Source organism: Pseudopipra pipra, chromosome W (assembly GCF_036250125.1).
Source record: "Pseudopipra pipra isolate bDixPip1 chromosome W, bDixPip1.hap1, whole genome shotgun sequence".
Classification (NCBI taxonomy): domain Eukaryota; kingdom Metazoa; phylum Chordata; class Aves; order Passeriformes; family Pipridae; genus Pseudopipra; species Pseudopipra pipra.
The window spans coordinates 22,398,707-22,419,552 of record NC_087580.1 but is presented as its reverse complement, the minus strand read 5'-3'; the positions used below and the strand labels follow the sequence as shown (position 1 = coordinate 22,419,552).

Below are 20,846 nucleotides of genomic sequence, written 5' to 3'. Positions count from 1 at the left end.
TCCTGGCTGCCAGGGCACTGCTGACTCAGGGCCAACTGGCCACCCACCAGCACCCCCAGGGCCCTTTCCCAGCACTGCTTTCCAGCCTCTCCTTCCCAGTCTGTCCGTCCAGGCGGGGTTGCCCCATCCCAGGGCAGAATCCGGCACTTCCCCCTGGTGAAGTTCTCAGGGCTCCTAAAGAGCCGGGAGGTCACGGGATGTCAAAGAGCCCCATGGAGCTAAAGGGACCCTTGGGACACTGTGGAACCTCCTGGAATCAAGGGGCCATTGTGACATGTGGGGCCTCATGGAACAAAAGGAATCCTGGGCAACTGCAGAAACACATGGAAGCAAGTGGCCACTGTGACACACGGGGCCTCATGGAATCAGGGGAGCCCTGGGCCTCTGCAGAACCTCACTGAATCCAGAGGCCACTGTAACACTGCAGGGCCTCTTTGAACCAAAGGGGCTTGTGCTGGGCTGTCACAGGCCAGGGCAGGGGCAGCTGGAGAGCCCCTGGCTCAGCCTTGAGTCACGGGCTGAGCCATCAGCTCCTGCTGAGAGAAGGGACCTCACAGGTCCTTCTGAGGGGGTTAATAGTGGGTCTATTGGCTCTCAGGATGAAGATATTGACTGGGGAAGCTTTCCGGTGTATCCTTGATGATAATGAAGTCAGTACATGGCCCTAATGGGGAAAACAAAGGCAGACTGTAAAGTTGGTAGGCCTAGGATGTGGAACTGCAATAAGGCCTTGAGCTTTGTCAAATGTATCACCAATAGATCCTAGCCAATGAAAATGCTGTTGCTTGCTTACCTAAAATAAGGTTACTGCTTGCTGCTAGCAAGGGGTATAAAAAGACAGATGAGAAAATAAAGAGAGATGTCTTTTCTGCACACAACCAGACTCTTTGTGTCTTTATCACCTGTCACGACTCTTCACCGACAGTTTTGTTATTGCTGGGCAGCACTTGCACAGCTCCAAGGCCTTTCCTGCCCCTGGTACGGCCACGCTGGGGAGGGAGCTGGGGGGGCGTGGGAGGGTGGGAGGAGACACACCTGGGCCAGGTGACCCCCCTGAGCCAAGGGCTGCTCCAGACCATGGACATCACACTCAGGGTGTGTAGGGGGGAACTTTGGAGTGATGGTGTTTGTCTGCCCAGGTCACCGTTACTCGGGACGGGGCCCCGCTCTCCTGGAGGTGCTGAACACCTGCCTGTCCGTGGGAAGCTGGGAATGAATTCCTGGTTTGGCCTTGCACGTGTGCACGTCTTTGACTCAACCCAGGAGTTTTGTCACTTCTACCCTTCTGATTCTCTCCCCCATCCCTCTGGGAGAGGGAGTGAGTGACTGTGCAGTGCTGAGTGTCTGGCTGACATTGTAAACCTTGAAAGATGGAAAGTCCACAGGTCTCTGGGACCCTGTTCTGGTGCTGAACTATCCCCTTGGTGGGTTTTTAAAATTATTAATTATTTATTCTGTATGCCAAGTTACTCAAGCCTTACAGAACTCAGTGCAAGATTTCATAGCAGAGCAAGGTGCCCTTCATATCCTTTAGCTTTTTAAGTTGATTCCACACAGGGACACTGTCCATAGGCCATGAGGCCCAGCAAGGGATTTCTCAAACCCAAGGGGAGTCACCTCTCATGGGTTGTGTCACCTCTGGGGCTCATGGATGACTGACCACAATTGCACTGTTTCCCCTTAACATTACATTGGTCAGACCCAGCTGGAAGGAGCTCTTGGCATTGAACTCTTTTGGGGCACTGAAGGTGCTCTGGAGGACAAAGATGTCATGGCAGGGCAGGACATAACAGGAATGCCTCAGGACACCGTTCCCCTCCTGGAGGAGGAGGAAAGCCAGGCTGGACACGTGGTTTTGTTGGAGCAAATATGGGATGCTTTGTTCAGGCAACCACATACCCCAGTGGGACTTGTAGCATTTGGGACCATTTTACACCCTCTGTAGGATCACTTTGTCCATAGGAGTCTCTTCAAGGCCATTCTCACTTCCTTATTCTTCAGAATATAGATGAGAGGGTTAAACATGGGAGTCACAACTGTGTCAAACAGGGCAGAGTATTTGTCAGGATCTCCAGAATCCCTCGAGTGTCCCTTTAAGTAGACAACTGTGGCTGAGCCATAGAAGAGTGTCAGCACCCCGAGCAAGTGGAAAAGGCTTTGTGCCTGCCCAGAACTGAGAGGGTTTTCAGAATTGCCCTGATGATTTGAATGTAAGACAGAACTATTAAGCAGAAGGGAAGGATTACAAAACCCAGGGTGATGGTGTGCAGCCCCACTTGGTGCCAGAACGTGTCTGCACAGGCCAGGTCCAGCAGCGGGGGGACGTCCCAGAAGAAGTGAGGAAGGTCACGGGATGCACAGAAGGGCAAAGGGAACAGCTGGTAGGTCTGTCCTACCTGCACTGGTGCCACAGCCCCCCAGGAGCCCAGCAGCAGCCTGGTGCAGAGCCCCTGCTCATGGCCAGGGCACAGGGCAGGGGTGGCACACGGCCATGGAGCACTCGTAGGCCATGGCAGCCAGGAGAAGGCTTTGGGTGCTGCCCAGCAGAACCAGGAAATACAGCTGGGCAGCACAGCCAGGGAAGGAGATCCTGCCATCTGCCCTCAGGAGACACAGCAGCATTCTGGGCAGACTGATGGAGGTGTAGCAGACCTGCAGGAAGGACAAGTTCCTCAGGAGAAGCACGTGGGGCTGTGCAGGCTGGAGTCCAGCACAGTGAGGAGGCAACCAGGCTGTTCCCTGCCAGCACCACCAGGTAGATGAGCAGGAACACCGGGAAGCACAGGCCCTGTGGCTGCAGTGTCTGCCCCTTGCAGAACAGTCTGGCTTACATTCCTTCTCCAGATCTTGAAGAGATGCATTTAATGTAAGAACACTGAGAAGAAAGAGGGTGAAAAAGGAGGAAAGTGATGAAAATGGGGAAGCAAGGCAAGGCAAGGCAAGGAGAGGCAATCCAAACAAAGCAAGGCAAGGCATGGCTCAGTTCTTAGACCCTGGTGAGAGAGATTAATCCCAGCTCTCCTCACATGTGGGAGCTCATCCCCTGGTGCTCTGTCAGCACACAGAGATCTGGGAGACTGTCCAAGATCTGAATCATTCACCTTTACATGGTGAGGGGTGAATCCCACTGGAAGTAAACCAGGCTTCTCTCTTCCAGGGAATCCAGTGGCTCTGATGCATCCAGGGGGCATTTTAGCAGGACAGGGAAGCAACGGTTTATGCAACAATAACCAGGGTTCCTAACTGTGCTAAAAGACAGGTTAATGCAAGCAGTGCCAGTGTGTCCTGCAGTTTTTAGTTATCCGGAGAAGAAAGTGGTTCAAAGAGGGTGATCTCCCCATGGTACCTGATTTGCCTGAACAGGTCAGGTTTTTATAACTTCTGGAAGAGTCACTGATAATCCAACATTCCCGACCTTGCTGCTCTGTCCCTTGGATTCCTGAACCCGTACAACACCCATTGAGAAGTCTTCTTAAACTCGGAGGTGTCACTGATGACAACAGCAGGTCAGAAAACATCAAGTATCCAATTAGCCAAGGGACAAGCACAGGGCATTTTTTCAAGAGAAAAAACTGAATGCACACAAACATGTCATCCTAAAAGTTTTCATGTTTTCCCACAGTATTTGTGCCATTTTCCTGTGAGTTTTATCTGTCTCATAGAGGTGTCATTCAAAATTTCCAAGATCCAATTAAAGTTTGCATGAGAGAAAAGTCACTATGATTGTTTTCTAATCTACCAACTTCATAACATAAATATACAGAAAAATTAAATATTCTTATTTAAAACCCAAACAAATCATTGAGATACCCACATTTATTTTAATTTAATGCTTTAACTCAAAGCAACCATTCCCATGCAGATTCTCCACATACCAGCAATCCCTCCTTGTTCCCAAATGTTGTCAAAGATGCAGCCTCCTCTTTTTAACTCTCGGGTGTCTCCGTGCTCCAAAGATCTCGAGTGGAGCCCAGGACAGGCCAGTTTTGCTGCCAGGAACCTGCCAGAGCCCTTCTTAGGTGGTGCCAATCTCACAGGCAGCGTTTCCCAAAGCTGGAGGAAGCCTGAAAAGGAAGGAAACTTCCCCAAAGCCAAGCCAGGCTTTTCTCAGCATCTGAGCTGCTGCCCAGAGCCTTTGCCTCCCTGCACCCACGGCCTCCAAGGATCTGCTGGAGAGTCCCTGGGGAGGCTTTGTCAGGAATGGCCCTTGGGGGGCTCCTTAAGGCTTCAAGGGACTGCAGGATTTTCAGAGCAATTTGGGTTTTTCTTTTGATTTTGCATTTCTGAGAGGTTTGTGCAACCATGGCCTCCAGTTCTCTGCTGTAACGAGTCCCGTGAGAGCCTCAGACAGTGACAACCCTCAGGGGGGCTCGTTAATGCTTCAAGGCACTCAGGGTTTATTGAGGTACTTTTTTTGACACTGAGCCTCTGAGAGGTTTGTTCAGTCATGGCCTCCAATGACCTGCTCTAATTAGTCCCCTGAGAGACTCTGCCAGTTGGGACACCCAGTGGGGCTCGTTAATGCTTCAGGGACTGCAGGGTTTTCACAGGACTTTGTGTTCTGCTTTCCACACTGAGTGTCTGAGAGGTTTGTGCAATCCTCTGCAGTTACCTGCTCTAATGAGTCCCTTGAGAGGCTTTGTCAGTTGGGACACTCTGTGGGGCTCATCAATTCTTTGAAGTAGTTCAGTTTTTAAGGGCACTTTGGCTTTTGCTTTTGACACAAAGTCTGTGACAGATTTGTGCAATCATGGCCTGCAGTGATGTCCTTCAAGGAGTCCTTGAGGAGCCTGGATTGGGAATGGCCCTCAGTGGGACCCATTAATGCTTCGAGATACTTTGAGTTTCTCTTCTGACTTGGACTCATGGAAAGGTTTGTGCAATCTCCTCTCCGAGGAGAACCTCACCTGAGGTTCAAGGACTCAGCACCGTGGTCCCCACGGTGCTCCTTAAAATCCATCAAGTGCTAAGAAACCACAGCTCTGCCTTGATTTTCCTCTAGTCTAGTGCAGTTAATGAGGAAGTTTTCTTAAAATGCAGAAATACTTCAAAGAGGTTCTAATAAACATGCACTCTTATTTTCAAGGGTGTAGTTTGTTACTTTTCTCCTTTGAGAAGAGTTGGTTGCATCATTCTCTGATTGATATGGATCCAGGGTCTCTCCTAAGGAGGTTTGGACTGGTTGGAGCTTTCCCTTGAGGTCTGACACAGTGTGGACAACCTTGCTCCACATTTCCCAACCCCATCCTGTCTCTGTTCAGTCTCCTGGGTCCTGCTTTGCTCACAGAACTCAGCAAAGAGGGTTTTTTCTTCTTTTTTTGCAGCAATCTGGAGCCCATAAGGTTCACCTTTGGTAACAGACCCTCCTCAGCTGTGAGCCAAGTCCCCGCTGCCAGCAGTGAGGTTCAGCTCCCCCAAGGCAAAACCGTGCCAGAAATGTTTTAGACACCCAGGAAGTGAAATAATAAACAGGAATAAAGAGTTGGTACTGGGGGGACACTTGGGGATCCTGAGGAGCGCTTATGGAGCAGTTTTGGGGAGGACATTTAGGGGACACTTGGGCATCCAGGGGGCGCTTCGAGGTCGGGGTCCGCGCCGGGGCTGGATGCCTGAAGAATGGACACACAGCCCTGGAACCGTTGGATCTCCTGGATGATTGAAGTGCCTCTAACAGCCTCCTGAGCACCAGCTCCATCTCCTGCTCCTGCCCAGCAGCTTTCCAGAAATCCAGGGCTGGGTGTGGATTGAACACTATGGCAAGGGGCAGGATAAAGGTGCTTGGCTTCCACCCTTGATGTCTCAGTGTTTGTGATCTTGGGAATCCTCACGAGCCTGAAACAATGGCAGATTAGCTGTTCTCATAAGATGTGTACCTGGAGATTTTTTTTTGATCTGTGTTTAAGTCTTCCTTGAAAATACAACTGATAGAGAACAATGGAAAAAAAAAGGAAAAATAGGAAAAAAAAGAAAAAAGCAAATACAAAGACAAAAAGGAAGAAAAAAGAGAAAAAAGAGAAAAAAAGAGGAAAAAAAGACAGAAATAAGAGGAAAAAATGAGACAAATAATTAAAAAAAGAAAAAAGAAAAAGGGGAAAAAAGAAAAAGAGAAAGAAAAAAGGGGGAAAAAGAAATCAGAAAATAAAGAAAGAAAAAAAGAAAGAAGAGAAAAAAAGAAAAGACAGAAAAAGAAGAAAACCGAAAAACGTATTATCCTCACTCCGCACGTGGAAATGGCCGCTATGACCCGCCGCAAGGACTACAACTCCCGTGGTGCCCCGCGCGGGGCGCAGGCGCGGGGGTGGGCGTGCGGGGGCGTGGCCGCGCGCTGATTGGCTGCGGCGGTGTTGTCTAAACGCGGTGCGCGCGCAGAGCGCCGTGTCGACTTCCGGGAACCGTTGATGGCGGCGGGGCCCGCATTGTGCTGTAAGAGCTGGGGGGGTGCGGGAGAGCGGGGTCTGGGGATCCCCTCGGGGGCTGCGGGGAGCGCGGCTGTGGGTGGAAAAGCTGGAGGGCTCGGGAGGGTTTGGCGGGGGCGGTTCGGGGGTTCCCGAGGGTCAGAGCGCGGGGCCTTGGAACCCTCTCGGGGGCCGCGGGGCCCGGGGGCCTCCCAAGAACCCGGATGTTCGATTCGGGTCCTGAGAAATTCCATCGGAAAAAACATTCGAAACTACCCAACCAACCAAAAAAGGAAAAGTGAGAAAAAGGTGAAGGAAAAACTGCAAGGGCCAGGATGATTTTATTGCTTTGCTTCAGTTTTTCCTTGGTCTCCTCCTTCTCAGATTCTTTGCTCCCTTCCTTTACAGAAAGCTGCTCTGCTGTTCTGTGGCTTTGGGGTCCCTGAGGGGGTTTTGGGGTCCCTTGGGGGCTTTTAGGGGTCCCTGAGAAGGTTTTGGGGGGTCTACGAGGGGGTTTGGTGTCCTGAGGGGACTTAGGGTGGATGTTGAAGGTTCTTGAAGGGGTTTGGGAATCCCTGAGGGAGTTTTGGAGTCTCCGAGGAAATTGGGAGGTCCTGGGGGTCTTTGAAGCAGTTTTGGGAGTTTCTAGGGGGATTTCGGGAGTCCCAGAAAGTTTTGAGGGCCCCTGAAGAGGTTTTTGGGTCCCTGAAAGGGCTTGGGGGGTCCCAGGTGGGTTTTGCAGGTCACTGAGAGGGTTTAGAGGTCTGAGGAGGGGGGTTTTGATGTCTCTGAAGGGAATTGGGGTGTCTTTGATGAGGTTTTGATGAGTCCAGGGGTGGATTTCTGAGGGGCTTTCAGGAGTTTTGAGTCTCAGGACTCACCTGTTTGTGGTGCTGCCCCTCCTCTTTCTCCCCAGACATCATTAACCCCCCCAAATGTCTCCTAACCCCCCTTTTCCCTTTAATCCTCTTCCCTCACAGATCTCTTTTAACCCCCCAAGACCTCTTTTAACTCTCCTAAATGTACCCAAAGCCCCCCCAAAACCCCCAAATCCCCATCCAACCCCCCCAGATCTCCCACAGCCCCCCCCTCAAATCCCTTCCAACCCCCCCAAAGAGGGATCACCCACACCCTGGGACAGGAACACAGTGGGCTGTACTGGGGGCACTGGGCTGTACTGGGAGGGCACTGGGGGGGGCTCAGGTGTCCCCGACAACGTGGCCCAGCTCCAGGAGAGATCTGGGGAGCAGTGAGGAGGTACTGGACTGTCCAGGTCTGTCCTGGTCTGTCCTGGTTTGTACCCCCAAATCTCCAAAGCCCCTCCCCAGCTCCCCCAGGACCCTCCCACACCCCAAAGCCCCCCAGGCCCCTCCAGGCCCCTGACTTGGTCCTGCTGCCCCTTGAGCATCTGCAGCTGCTGCAGAACCAGGGATTTCATCAGCAAATGTGCAGCTGACACCAAGCTGGGGGTGTGTTGATGTGCTGGAAGGCAGGAGGGCTCTGGAGCACAAGTGGTGTGAGGAGAGGCTGAGGGAGCTGGGGGTGTTGAGGCTGGAGAAGAGGAGGCTCAGGGGAGACCTCCTGACTCTCTGCAAGTCCCTGCCAGGAGGGTGTAGCCAGGTGGGGGTGGGGCTGTTCTGCCAGGCAGCAGCAGTAGGACAAGAGGGCTGGGTCTGGAGCTGTGCCAGGGGAGGTTTAGGTTGGATATTGGGAAGGAATTTTTTGCTGAGAGAGTAATGAGGCCTTGGAATGGGCTGGGCAGGGAGGGGGTGGAGTCCCCGTCCCTGGAGGTGTTGAAGGTGAGAGTGGATGTGGCCTCAGTGCCATGGTCTGGGAAGCACGGCGGGGTTGGATCCAGGGTTGGACTTGATGATCTCGGAGGTCTTTTCCAACGTGGCTGATTCTGTGATTCTCTGATTGCCATTCCTGTGGCAGCACATGCTTGAGGCTCCATCCCCAGGGGGATAGAGATGTCTGTCCATATCTATCTGCAAGGTTAGTCTGTAAATGTGTGGTGTTAGCAAAGCAGGCTGAGTTCTGGGCTGGTTGTAGAAGGAGAAAGAAGCCCCCAGGCCAGTGCAGGCAGGCAGCCCTGAGCTTGCACCTGATGTCCCCTCCCTGCAGGTTCCTGTCCTTGAGCCCAGGCCCTGAGGTGAGGCTGAGAAGTGGCGCGGAGGTGAGCCCAGAGCTGTCCCTGAGGTGAGGCTGAGAATAAGTGCAAGGCAGAGGTGCTGCTGAGGAAGGAGAGCCCCGTGGTGGGGAAGGCACAAAGCTGTGTGTGCCCATCCCCGAGCAGGTGCTGTGTCCATCCCCTGTGTGCCAGGTGAGCTGGGGCTTTGCTGCAGAGCTGCGGGCGCTGATTTGAGCGGCTGCAAGTGCTGAGATGGTGGGCACCCAGGAACACCAACTGTGCCTGGCCACGGAGCCTGCAAGGAGGAGCAGAGACAGCCCTGGCAGTGTGGGGGGCCAGGTTGTCCCTGTGCCTTCCCCTGCAGGCCCTGGCTGTCCCTGCTGGGCCCCTGTCCATCCCCATCAGGTCCCTGCCCGTCCCCCCCGGGCTGAGCTCCCCCCACGAAGTGCCGTGGAGCTGAAGCTGCTGCCATCCCCCCCTGCAGCCGCTGCCCCAGGCAAGGGAGCAGCAAAGGCAGGGCCAGGAGCAGAGGCAGCAGCAGGGGAGCCCTGGGGGGGCCGGGAAGCTCTTGTGTGGGGCAGGAAAGAGGCTCTGGGCACGAGGCCGGGGCTGTGCTGAGCAGGCCCAGCCCTCACATCCCCCCAGCCAACGCCGGCTGCCCGGGGGGCTTGGGAGGGACCCCCAGCCCGTGTGCCCCACACTGAGCTGGCAGAGAGAGAGCCAAGGGACAGGGATGTGGGCAGGGCCCCGGGTGAGGGACAGGCAGGGCCATTGCAGGGCCACGGTGAGGGCACAGCCTGTGGCAGCAGAGCTGCCCAGGGCCGGGGGCAGCCGGGGGTGTTGGGACCAGCCAGTGCTGGGGCCGAGCAGAGCACGAGGCCTCTTGCAGAGCCCTGGAGCAGCCTCCCACTTGCCAGTCCTGCCCTGGTGGGGTGACACTGTCCCCTCCCCACAGGACACTCCCCCAGAAATCTTCATGGGGGCCTTTTGTGTCTATTGCTGGTTGCTGATTCCTGCTGGGGACCTGAGGGCCCCTCTGCAATTCCATCCATGGGGCACAATCTCCTATGCAGAGCTCGACTCCCTGCAGACTTTGCAGGGAAATCTGTGCTGGCAGCTGCATCCTGAGCCCCAGGGCAGTTTGTATCCCCGAGTGCTGGTCCATCCTGGGGACCCAAGGGATCCTTTGCCATTCCATCCATGCAGCAGGAGTCACCCTCCTGTCCTTGACTCCCTGCAGAGGAACAAGTGCCCTCTCTCTGTTTGGGAGAAGCCAGATGCTGCCCCTGGGCCATCAGAAGTGGTGCTGAAGCCTCTTTCAGCCCAGCCCCGGGTGCAGTTTTCTCATCCCCTCAGCGAGTGCCCGCTGCCCCAGCCGGCACTGACCAGCCAGGGCGTTTGGCACACTTGGATTGGTGGTTTGGAGAAACAGCCCCGGACTGGCAGGGGGCCAAATAAGCTCGAGGAACAGCCCTATCAAGTTTTAAGTGAAACTACATTAATACAGCTCTTTATTAATATATAGCAACTCAATCAAGTGCTCGTGAAATGACCTCACTCCCCTCAGCCTCCCAATTAAACACCTTTTAATTGTCTGAATCTTCATATTTTGGAGTATTTACTGGCTAAACTTTAACTTTTTGCAGTTTGAGGGGGGGTTCATATCGATATTTCTGAGGGGTTTTTTTCCTGAATCTTGGTGTTTTTTTTTTACTGGGCTGAATCTTGGTGTTTTGGAGGTTTTTATGGACAGATGATGCCCGGTGAGTTCTAGAGATGGACTTGGGCAGGAGGAACCCCCAAGCCAATGTGCTCAGCCCTTGTTTTCCCCCCCATCAGGATTTCTCCTTCCCAAAGCTTGGGCAGATGAAGGAGGCTGCGAGGAAGAGGAAGATGCCTTGGGCCCCCCAGGCAGGTGAGGAGGAAGTCAGTGTCCCTTTGGGCGGGTGTTGTGCTGGCTCTGTCAGCCGAGCATGGCCCCGGCTGCAGGACAACCCCGCTGGCGCCGCCGTCCTGCCGGGGCCGGAGTTGGGGGGATGTCCTTGGCCTTCCCTGTGGGCCGGAGGCAAATCCCCTCCCTGTCCTTCTTGCTTCCTGCCCCAGGCCCCGAGCTGAGGACGGAGAGCCCGGAGGACAAATCCCCCCGTGAGACCCTGGTGGGAGAGGCCGTTTTGAAGGGCTCCCCGGCGCAGGAAGGCAGCGGGGAGGGAAAGGGCTGGAGATCCCCCCGCAGGAGGGGCTCCAAAGCCAGCCCAGGGTGCTCTGAGGAGGAAAGAGCCAGCCTGTGCCAGGAAGGCGGCCGGAGCTTGATGGGGAGCTCTGACCTGGTGGTCCCTGAGCAGCCTCCCAGCAGGGAGAAACCCTTCAGGTGCTTGGAGTGTGGGAAGAGCTTCAGGAAGAGCTCCCACCTCCTCACCCACCAGCACATCCACACTGGGGAACGGCCCTACTCATGTAGGAAATGTGGGAAGAGCTTCAGATACAACTCCAACCTGGTCCGACACCAGCACATCCACGCTGGGAAGCGGCCCTACACGTGTGGGGAATGTGGGAAGAGCTTCAGTTGCAACTCCAACCTGATCCAACACCAGCACATCCACACTGGGGAACGGCCCTACACATGTAGGGAATGTGGGAAAAGCTTCAAGTACAGCTCCAACCTGAGCCAACATCAGCGCATCCACACTGGGGAACGGCCCTACACATGTGGGAAATGTGGGAAGAGCTTCAGCTTGCTCTCTGACCTGATCCGACACCAGCACATCCACAGTGGGGAACGGCCCTACACGTGTGGGGAATGTGGGAAGAGCTTCAGGTACAACTCCAACCTGATCCAACACCAGCACATCCACACTGGGGAACGGCCCTACACGTGTGGGGAATGTGGGAAAAGCTTCAGGGTCAGCTCCCACCTGATCAAACACTGGCACATCCACAGTGGAGAACGGCCCTACACGTGTAGGGAATGTGGGAAGAGTTTCAGACAGAGCTCCACCCTTCACACCCACCAGTGCATCCACAGTGGAAAACGGCCTTACAAGTGCTTGGAATGTGGGAAGACGTTTCAGACCAAGTCCAGTCTCCTCCTGCACCAGCGGACGCACACGGATGAGAGGCCCTTCCGCTGCACTGAGTGCGGGAAGGGCTTCAAGCAGAACTCCAACCTCATCACCCACCGGCGCATCCACACCGGGGAGAGGCCCTACAAGTGTGGGGAGTGTGGGAAGAGCTTCACCCGGAGCGGTAACTTGACCTCACACCAACGGACCCACCAGTAAGGGCCCCCTACGAGTGCCCCGACTGCGGGAAGAGCTTCAGCTGCTGCTTCCACCCCGAATGAACCCCCTGATGGGGAGGCAACCCCTGGAGTCCAGTGACTGTCAGTCCATCCCTTTTGACCACAAAGGGCCAGTCCCCTTTCCCAGGGGCAGCTTCTTCCAACAGAACCCTTCCTGAGGGGTGTGTGGAGATTCCTGCCTTGGCTGGGGACCCCCCCAAGGTCACTGCTGGAGGTTGAGAGCAGAGATCTCCCCACGAGCGTTGGTCTGGGGGAGTTCCATCCATCTCTAATTAAGAATTATTGCTTTTGTGCCAGCTTGAGTAGAATTGCTTCAACAATTGCTTTAGTGTAGAGCACTGTCCTCTCTTCTCCTGTACTCCTGGTAGTTTTAGTGTTTGTATTGTGCAGTAAATAATTGTGATGAAGATCTTTTGTCTGATCATTTGTAACCCTAAATAATTCATTTCTATCAATAGATTTTATTTGCCATCATTAAAACCTGGGGGACAAAAGTGCTTCAGTCACAGCTCTGTAATTCCCTTAAACTGAAGCTGTTGGCATGATCCAAGGCTGAGATTGGATCCAGCAGCCCCCAGCACCCCACAGGAAGTTGGGAGCTCAGAGGGCCACCCCCTTTACCAACCTCCCTGTGCCCAAAGACCCCCATGGGACCGTCAGACCTGCCAGACCCACCCTCCCTTTTCCACCCTTCTCCCTGTTCCTCCCACTTTTCCATGGTCCCTCAATCCCCAGCCTGCCTAGGATCACTTTTGGGGTCCCAACCCTTAATTTTTTCTCCCTTTCCCACCCCTTCCACATCATCCCCCCACTCCCCAGCCCCCTCATGCTCAGTTTGGGGGTCCCACTCTCTTATTTCCCCCCTCTTCTGACCTCTCCCATCCTATTCCCATCATCCCCCAAACCACAGTGCCCTGCCCCTCTCCACTTTTGAGGGGTCCCACTCCTCTCCCACTCAGTTTGGGGTCCCACCACCCCTTTTGTCCTTTCTGACCCCCCTTTTCCCACTAACTGCCCCCTTCCCCCCCCCCCCACTCACCCAAGAGCTCCTCCCCCACAGCCGGGGGGGCTCCCAGCACCACCAGTGCCCAGAGAAGTCCCCAGAAAAAGGGATTCGGTGGGGACCCTGGGTGGGCTTTGAGTGTGTTTGGGGGTCCTTGAGGGGCTGTGGGGAGGTTTTGGAGGTTTCCCAGCACCTTTTGGTGTGTGCTGGGTGCACACTGAGGGGCAGGTGCCCTCCCAAAGCCCCCCCAGAGGGGGTTGACATTGGGGGAACACAGGGGGGTCCCAATTCCTCATTGATTGCAGGGCTGGTTCTGCCCCCCCAAACTCGGTTCCACCCCATTGCCCCTGAATAACCAAGACTGGGGAGAACTGAGAAACTTTCCTGGGATGACTGGGAGCAGCCGAGCAGAGGCAGAGTGACAGCAGGGGAGGGGGGGACACACGATCCCCCCCAAAATCCTCACGGGGACAGGAGGGGTCCAGGCTGGGCCCGAGGTCCTGGGGAGGGGCTGCGGCCGCCGCCGGCTCAGGAGCTCTGTGGGGAGAGAAAAGGGGGTGACACCGGGGTGGGGGGTCCCCGGGGGGGCACAGACGCTCTGGGGGGACACACGGCCCCCTGGGACCCCCCTCACCTTCTGGCGCAGGTAGAAGCCGAGCCCCAGCGCCAGGGAGACGAAGGCCAAGAGGAAGCCCCCGGCCCCTCCTTGGCAGCAATTGCTCAGGCTGATAGAGCCCGGCAGGGCCGGGGCCGCCGGCGGTGTCCGATCCCGGCAGGAAGCGGGGAGGGCCCCGGGGAGCGGCGGCGGCGGGCGGGGCCCTGGGGGAGCCGCCCCGAGGGGTCCCCGCCGCCCGTGGCACTGAAGGAGCCGCCCCGGGACGGGCCCTGGCGGGGGTCGCCAGAGAGGGGGGTCGAGCTCTGAACAGAATCGACTCCGGAGAATAAACCGAGGAAAACCAAAGGGCCGCGCCGGGGGAGTCTCCGCCGCCCGGAGCTAAAAGAGCTGCCCCGCGGGACGGGCGAGGACGGGCGGCGGTGAAACAGTCGCCCGGGGTGTGGCGAGGGAGGCGGGAATGGGATAAAAGAGAGAGAATTGAGAGAGAAACCGCTTTGTCTTCCCCGCCCCAACTCCCTTTTGTATACAGATAAAACCAGAGATCAACACGTGCTTCCCTTCCCCCTTTTCCCCTCAGGGGAACAAAAAAAAAAAAGAAAACCACAGAAAAGAGGGGGAGAAGCCAACTCTGGAAATCTATCTTGTCTGAGATAAGTTGTGCTGCCAAAGGAAACGCTGATTCCAGAGGTGCCCAAGCTTTGGCAGAGCCGGCAGGGGTGGGGGGGAGGCAGCAGGTCTGCTTGATTCCATGGAGTTCTGTGGAGTCGCAGCGGCCCCATGGCTCCATGAGATTCCACAGTGTCCTCACAGTCCTTTGATTCCATGAGGCTTGGCAGTGTCACAGTGGCCCCTTGACTCAAGGAGATTGCCCTGAGTCACAATGGCCCATTAAATTCAGGAGGCTCTGCAGTTTCCTAGGGTTTCTTTGTTTCCATGAGACCCTGCAGTGTCACAATGGCCCCTTGGTTCCACGAGGTTCCAAAATGATTCAGCACTCAGCATTTCTGAGGCCCTGTATTGTCACAGTGGCCCTTTTCATCCCATGAGCTTCCAAAATGTCTCAGGGTTCCTTCTGTTCCATGAGGCCCCAGATGCCACAGTGTCCCTGTGGTTCCAGGAGATTCCACAGTGTCCCTGTGTTCCTTTGAATCCAGAAGTCCTTGTAGTGACACAATGGCCCCTTGGTTCCAGGAAGTTCCAGAGCGTCAGATGGCCCTTGTTTCCATGTGGGTCTCCAGTGTCACAATGGTCCCTGGATTTCCTGAGGCTCCACTGAGTCCCAGGTTCCTTTGGTCCCTGTGTCCCAACAGGTTCCTTTGATTCCATGAGGTTGCAGAGTCCTTCCCTTGCACACACACCCCAGTTCCTGGCAGCAGGGGCAGTGTCTGCCTGGCTCCTGCTGCCACTGCCAGGGCCTGGAGGCCCCTCAGCCCTGCAGAGCCCCCACCCTGCACACTCACACACTTCAGCTCAACATTGGGGTTTTCCCCTCCCTGGCACTGCCCAGTCCAGCCCCTCCCTGGTCCCCCCATCTCCCTGCCCCTGCCCCAGCCCAGCAGAGCAGCACACTCAGATCTGGCCCTGCAGCAGGACATGGAGGCCATGGAGCTCAGGGACAGGGCCTCTGGGTCTGCAATGCTCAGCACATCATAAGCTCAGGCAGCTCCTGCAGCCCCAGGGCCAGCCCCGCTCCCCAGCACAGCAGCAGAGAATCGGCCCCGGGCTCCTCAGGCCCCATTTGCCATCTCCAGGGGCACTGGCCACCACCAGCACCAGCTGCAGCAGCCTCAGCCGGAGCAGCCTCAGCCCCTCAACCCCCACAGTGGGACCCTGAGGGCAGCACACAGACTCCAGGGAGAAACCAGCAAGGCAAGGACCCTCTGGAGAGTCTGCTCCTTGGCCTTGTTCTTGAGAGCCCTTGAGAAGAAGAGCTGAGGCTTCAGGCTGTGCCCGGAGCAAATGGAGCCCCTTGTGTGGTGGAAAGAGTGCAGTGGAGCCCAGCTCATGGCAGCAGTGCCATGGCCACAGGACTGACCCAGCCCAGCCCAGGGACCAAGGCCCAGAGCACTGAGGCCTCAGCCGAGGCCCAGAAGGGGAGGGTGGCAGGAGAAAAAGAGCGAGGGTGGCAGGAGAAAAAGAGCAGCTCTCAACAGGCCAAATGCTGCTGCTCCCTGGCACTGCTGCTGTGCTGGGACTCTGTTTCCTGCCCCTCTGCACACAGGCACTGCCCTGCCAGACTCATCAGAGGTCTCAGAAGATTGAACTCAGAGGAAACAAGTCACTGAAGGATCCTTGACTTTGTTTCAATGCATTCCTCATTTACACAGACTCTGGGTCAAATTCAAGATGTAGACAGTGAACCAGACATGGGATGAATAATCAATATTCATTGTACACAACTTTATCCCAGGAGAAAAACCCCATGAAAACCCTAACCCAGCACCACAAAAACCTGAGCAGGCAGAGTCTGCTGGAACGAGGAGTCCCATTCTGAATGCTATGGAAGAGACAACAGGCTGTTTGTGCCTTCAGAAAAGCATCCAGTCATCATTTTCCTCAGGGCATCCTTGAAACAAAAGATTTCCTAAAACAGATGCCAGAGCTTGGCAGCAGGCTGTCCTTCTCAGCTTGGAAAATCTCTGCTAACTTCCCTAACAATGGTACAAACCCCCCATGTTAATGGTGTCAAACAGCTGCATCTGCAGGATTCATGTTCCAGCATTGCCTAATGCACAGTTATCACACCTCTTTTTAAAATTAAAGGCAAGGAAAAAAAAAGCAGGGGGTGGGGGGAGACTCCCCCCCAGTCATCCATCAAGTGAACATCCTGGTCACTGCTCCTAAGAAATTTAATATATGCTAAAAAGATATAAAAAGACATAAAGAGCTTTCAGAAATAAAAGTGCTTCAGAAGCTAGATTTTAATATTGCCAAGTGGGTTTTTACCAGATTACAAAGTTGACTGGAATGCCAGGATACTGCATTTTGGAAGCAGCAGCAGCTCACATACTGCCTTGTATTAGTGTCTGAAGTGTATTGCTGATTCCAAAGCTGGACTATCATCATATGTGGGGGAGAGTAGATAAATAAATAAATAAAAATTGGCATTCCCTACCAACCCTGCTGCCTTGAAGCACTCTTTTCAAGTGCAGCCTCCACAGGAAAAAAAAGTGAAGACCACTTTATTTTGATTATAGTGCTTTCCCTAGGCAGGAATTTTTATTGAGATCTTCATAGAAGAATGAAACCTTTGAGCAACAGCTCTAAAGCATGAAGGTTGCCTGCAGGAAATACTTAAATCATTTTACATCCAAATGGAGCCTGTTGTTTTTAGCTAAAATTTAACAAATCTTAAATCAATGACCTTTCTTTTACTGAAAGCCTGCACCTTGGAAAACTAACTTTCCCAAGAAACATATTTTGGTGAATAAATGCCAAACAAAGAGCTATTTAAATCTAAACATTTTCTCCATTTATAGCTTGTGAACATTTAGTTCCTAAATTCCCAGCTGCTACCTGATGTACAGAACAGTGGTGCCTTGGTTGAATCACATATCATTGATTTCAGAGTGTCACAGGGATCTCATTGACAGGAATCAATTAGAATCCAAAATCAATCAAATACATTTATGCACTACCATTCATCAAATTTGAATATCCCAAAATTAATTGTAAGCATGTGAAAGAACCTAGAAATAAATTTTGAAAAGGTACAAAAATAAAAATGAGTAAACTTTGAGAAGATAATAGTGCATCTGAGCATGTTTCATGCCTGCTGGGGTAAGTTAATGGTGAATCCCACCTTCCCTTCCCAGCACAGGCTGAGATCTATTCTTTTTGGAACATGAAAATACCCAGGGACTGCAGGCAGAGGACACACCAGTCAATGATCCAGCATTATTTTATGAACAGCCTGTTACACACCCAATATCAAACATGCTGCCAGGATATTACAAAATGCACAAGGATGTGACACTCTGAAAAACTGCACATTGTAAGTGAGCCACTGCACTTCAGGGAGAAAGAAAGGAGGGAATTACTGAATCTCTACCAAAAGCAGGAATAGATGTGGCCACTTATCCAAAGAGCTGTTATTGTTGCTGAGGACTCCTCTCTGAACACATTCACCTGTCATTCTGTCAAGGTAATAAATCCTTCCACTCATTACAGCACACTCAAAAGTACCCTGCTATTTAATGTCAATGGAAAAATGGCCCAAAGTGTCTAAAACTTTTTGCTAATGTAGAAGTGCTGGCATTTTACTTCCTTCCTGATAAGCCAGTGCCAATGGACATGATTATTCTTTTCTTATTCAAAGCACATCAGTAGTTCCAAAGCACCCTCAATCTTATCAGGTGTCTGAACAGCACAGTTACTGAAAACAGTTTGTCCTGCTCCTCTCTCTTTCTGCCAGGCTATCAGATAAACCCAACTAACTCTCTGTATTTACACACCATCAAACATAAGCTGTGTCTTCAGCACACTGTAGCCTGTTTCTGGCATGTTACAGGTTTGCTGCTTGACATTAGTTGTACCCAAAACAGCAGCAGTGAATTAGCTTAGAACAAAAATGTAGTCACTCCATAGCACGGAACACAAAAGGGCCACAGGATAGGAAAAGAGAAAGAGAAATACTTTGTGAAGTAAGAATGATCACTCTCATCTCAGTAGTTCACAGGTATTTATCTGGTGCTACTTGAAAAAGAGCCTGGAAGCAGTAGGATTCAAATGCATTCAAAACAGACCTGACACAGGCCTCAAGAGTAGAAAAATAATTTCTTCTTTTGTTTATTTTATTCTCGTGTCCTCTAGGAACTGTCTCTGATTTGCAAGGGGTGAGAAAGTGAAAGAAAGGAAAACGGTTACAGCGTCTGAAAGTGTTTAAATGCCTTTACAGTTTTTGTCTGTAACAAGACTGATTTTCATGATCCAACCTTCATCTGGCACTAAAAGACCCCCACAAAAACAAACCAAAAAAACACTCTCCCCCAAAAAAGCCTCTTAGCAACTCTCCTTTTCATTCAGTGTCTCGGATACAGAATTTTCAGTGCTGACTACTGAGGAATAACACAAGATCAACTCCTTCAGAAGGGCCACGGCTTTGAAGGTTTAGCTTCCTGCACAGCCCTAGGGAACAGGCACAGCATCTCCCTTCCTTCTTCTCAGGATGACAGGATATCCTCGGGATGAGCGCAGTGTTGGAAGAGTTAAACATTAACCTGGCTGTGCCCTGGGCACTCTCAGCTGGCTAAAGGAAAAGTTCTGGAATGCTGGGAGAAATCCTGAGTTGTAGCTCTGTGATTAAGTACAGCCTTCTTTAGAAGCTGAAGCTCCAGCCCCTGAGTGGAGGCTCCTTCCCACCACCCCCTCCCACTGACAGCCCATCCCTGAGTCCTTCTGATGGAGCAGCAAAGGGCAGGCACGTGCCCCCACCTGAGCCCATCCTGTGCTCCTGCCTGGGCTCCCGGCACAGAACCAGCCACCCTCTGGATCTGCAGGAGAACAAGGAGCCCAACTGAGCCGAGTGTGCAGCGCCAGGTAATTCAGCCCATTGTTGTTTCTCCCCCTGTGACCCCGTGGCCTGGTGACTGAGGGGACAGGTGTCATTCAGACCAATGTCAGCCACTGACAGCAGCTGCTCCGCCCTGTAAACCTCACCCAGCACCACCTGGGCCCGAGCAGTTCCTGGAGAAGAGCAATGGGGTGTCCCTGGATGTCACTCAGCTCCTGGGAATCTGATTCTCACCCCTTTAACGCTCAGGGGAACAGCTGGTTGAAGACGTGGCACTTCAGAGACGTGAAGTCTCCCATAATATACTCCTGGAAAAGCTGGTAGCCCATGGCTTGGACAAGTGTATCCTCTCCTGGATTAGGAGCTGGCTGGAGGGTCGGGCCCAGAGAGTGCTGGTGAATGGAGCTGCATCCAGCTGGCAGCCGGTCACCAGTGGTGTTCCCCAGGGGTCTGTGTTGGGTCCAGTCCTGTTTAACATCTTTATTGATTTAGATGAGGGGATTGAGTCCATCATCAGCAAATTTGCAGATGACACCAAATTGGGAGGGAGTGTCGACCTGCTGGAAGGCAGGAGGGCTCTGCAGAGGGATCTGGATAGACTGGAGAGATGGGCTGATTCCAATGGGATGAAGTTCAATAAAGCCAAGTGCCGGGTCCTGCACTTTGGCCACAACAACCCCCTGCAGGCTGGGGACAGAGTGGCTGGAGAGCAGCCAGGCAGAAAGGGACCTGGGGGTACTAATTGACAGGAAGCTCAACATGAGCCAACAGTGTGCCCAGGTGGCCAAGAAGGCCAATGGGATCTTGTCCTGTATCAAAAATAGCGTGGCCAGCAGGAGCAGGGAAGTGATCCTTCCCCTGTACTCTGCATTGGTGAGGCCACACCTTGAGTATTGTGTTCAGCTCTGGGCCCCTCAGTTCAGGGGTCTCTTCTCTCAGGCACTCAGCAATAGGACAAGGGGGCACGGGCTTAAGCTGCGCCAGGGGAAATTTAAGTTGGATATCAGGAGAAAATTCTTTACAGAGAGAGTAATCAGGCATTGGAATGGGCTGCCCAGAGAGGTGGTGGATTCACCATCCCTGGAGATTTTTAAACACAGATTGGACGTGGCACTGAGTGCCATGATCTAGTAAATGGACTGGATTTGGACCAAGGGTTGGACTCAATGATCTCGGAGGTCTTTTCCAACCCAATTGATTCTATGATTCTATGATTCTAAGACATTCTGAAATTAATGGAACCAAGGGGTCATTGTGACACTCCAGGGCCTCATGGAAGCAAAGGAAAACTGGGACACTGTGGATACTCGTGGAACCAAGGGGCCATTTGACACACGAGCCCTCATGAAAGCACAGGAACCCTTCTTTCCACAAGGTTCTGCAGCATCTCCTTGTTCTCACTCTTCCATGAGGTTTCTGCAGTGTCACACTTGCCCCTTCATTCCATGAGGTTCCACAGTGTCCCTGGATTCCTATGGCTCCATGAGGCCCTGCACTGTCAGACTGGGCCCTTGATTCTCTGAGGTTCCACAGTGTAACAATGGCCCCTTGCTTCCCTGAGCTTCCATGAGGGGAAGTGTCCAGGGTCCCTTTGTTCCCAGGAGGTTCCTTTGTTTCCATCAGGCCCTGCCACGTCCCAGACTCCCTTTGGTTCCATGAGGTGCTGCAGGGTCACAATGTCCCCTTGATTCCAGGAGGTTCCACCATGTCCCAGGGTTCCTTTGGTTCCATGGGGTTCCACAGTGCCAAAACTCCCTGCTTCTTCTCCTTCCAACATTTGTGGGCCCATTCTCTCCCTGCCTGGGATGGAGCCCCATTGTGTTTGTGCAGGAATGGATCCATGGCCATCCTGCCACTGCCCCAATTGAATGCTGCACAAACGTCACTGCAG

General features: G+C 53.3%; 1 protein-coding gene and 1 long non-coding RNA gene across 2 annotated transcripts in view; both read left to right on the top strand.

The window, feature by feature from the left end:
• Nucleotides 1-20,846, top strand: part of LOC135405712 (uncharacterized) — a 958,894-nt gene that overhangs the window by 302,094 nt on the left and 635,954 nt on the right. The window lies entirely within an intron of this gene.
• LOC135405292 (zinc finger protein OZF-like) lies at nt 10,296-12,321 on the top strand. The gene is made up of 2 exons (XM_064639959.1): nt 10,296-10,441; nt 10,630-12,321. The coding sequence occupies exons 1-2, from the start codon at nt 10,303-10,305 to the stop codon at nt 11,802-11,804; spliced, it is 1,314 nt and encodes a 437-aa protein (XP_064496029.1). The 5' UTR covers nt 10,296-10,302; the 3' UTR covers nt 11,805-12,321.

What these genes read in the sequence shown, in the direction of transcription:
- LOC135405292 (XM_064639959.1), top strand. Translation starts at nt 10,303, where the DNA reads ATGGACTTGGGCAGGAGGAACCCCCAAGCCAATGTGCTCAGCCCTTGT. An exon ending in GCCTTGGGCCCCCCAGGCAG is followed by an intron (nt 10,442 to 10,629) that starts GTGAGGAGGAAG and finishes TTCCTGCCCCAG; the next exon opens with GCCCCGAGCTGAGGACGGAG.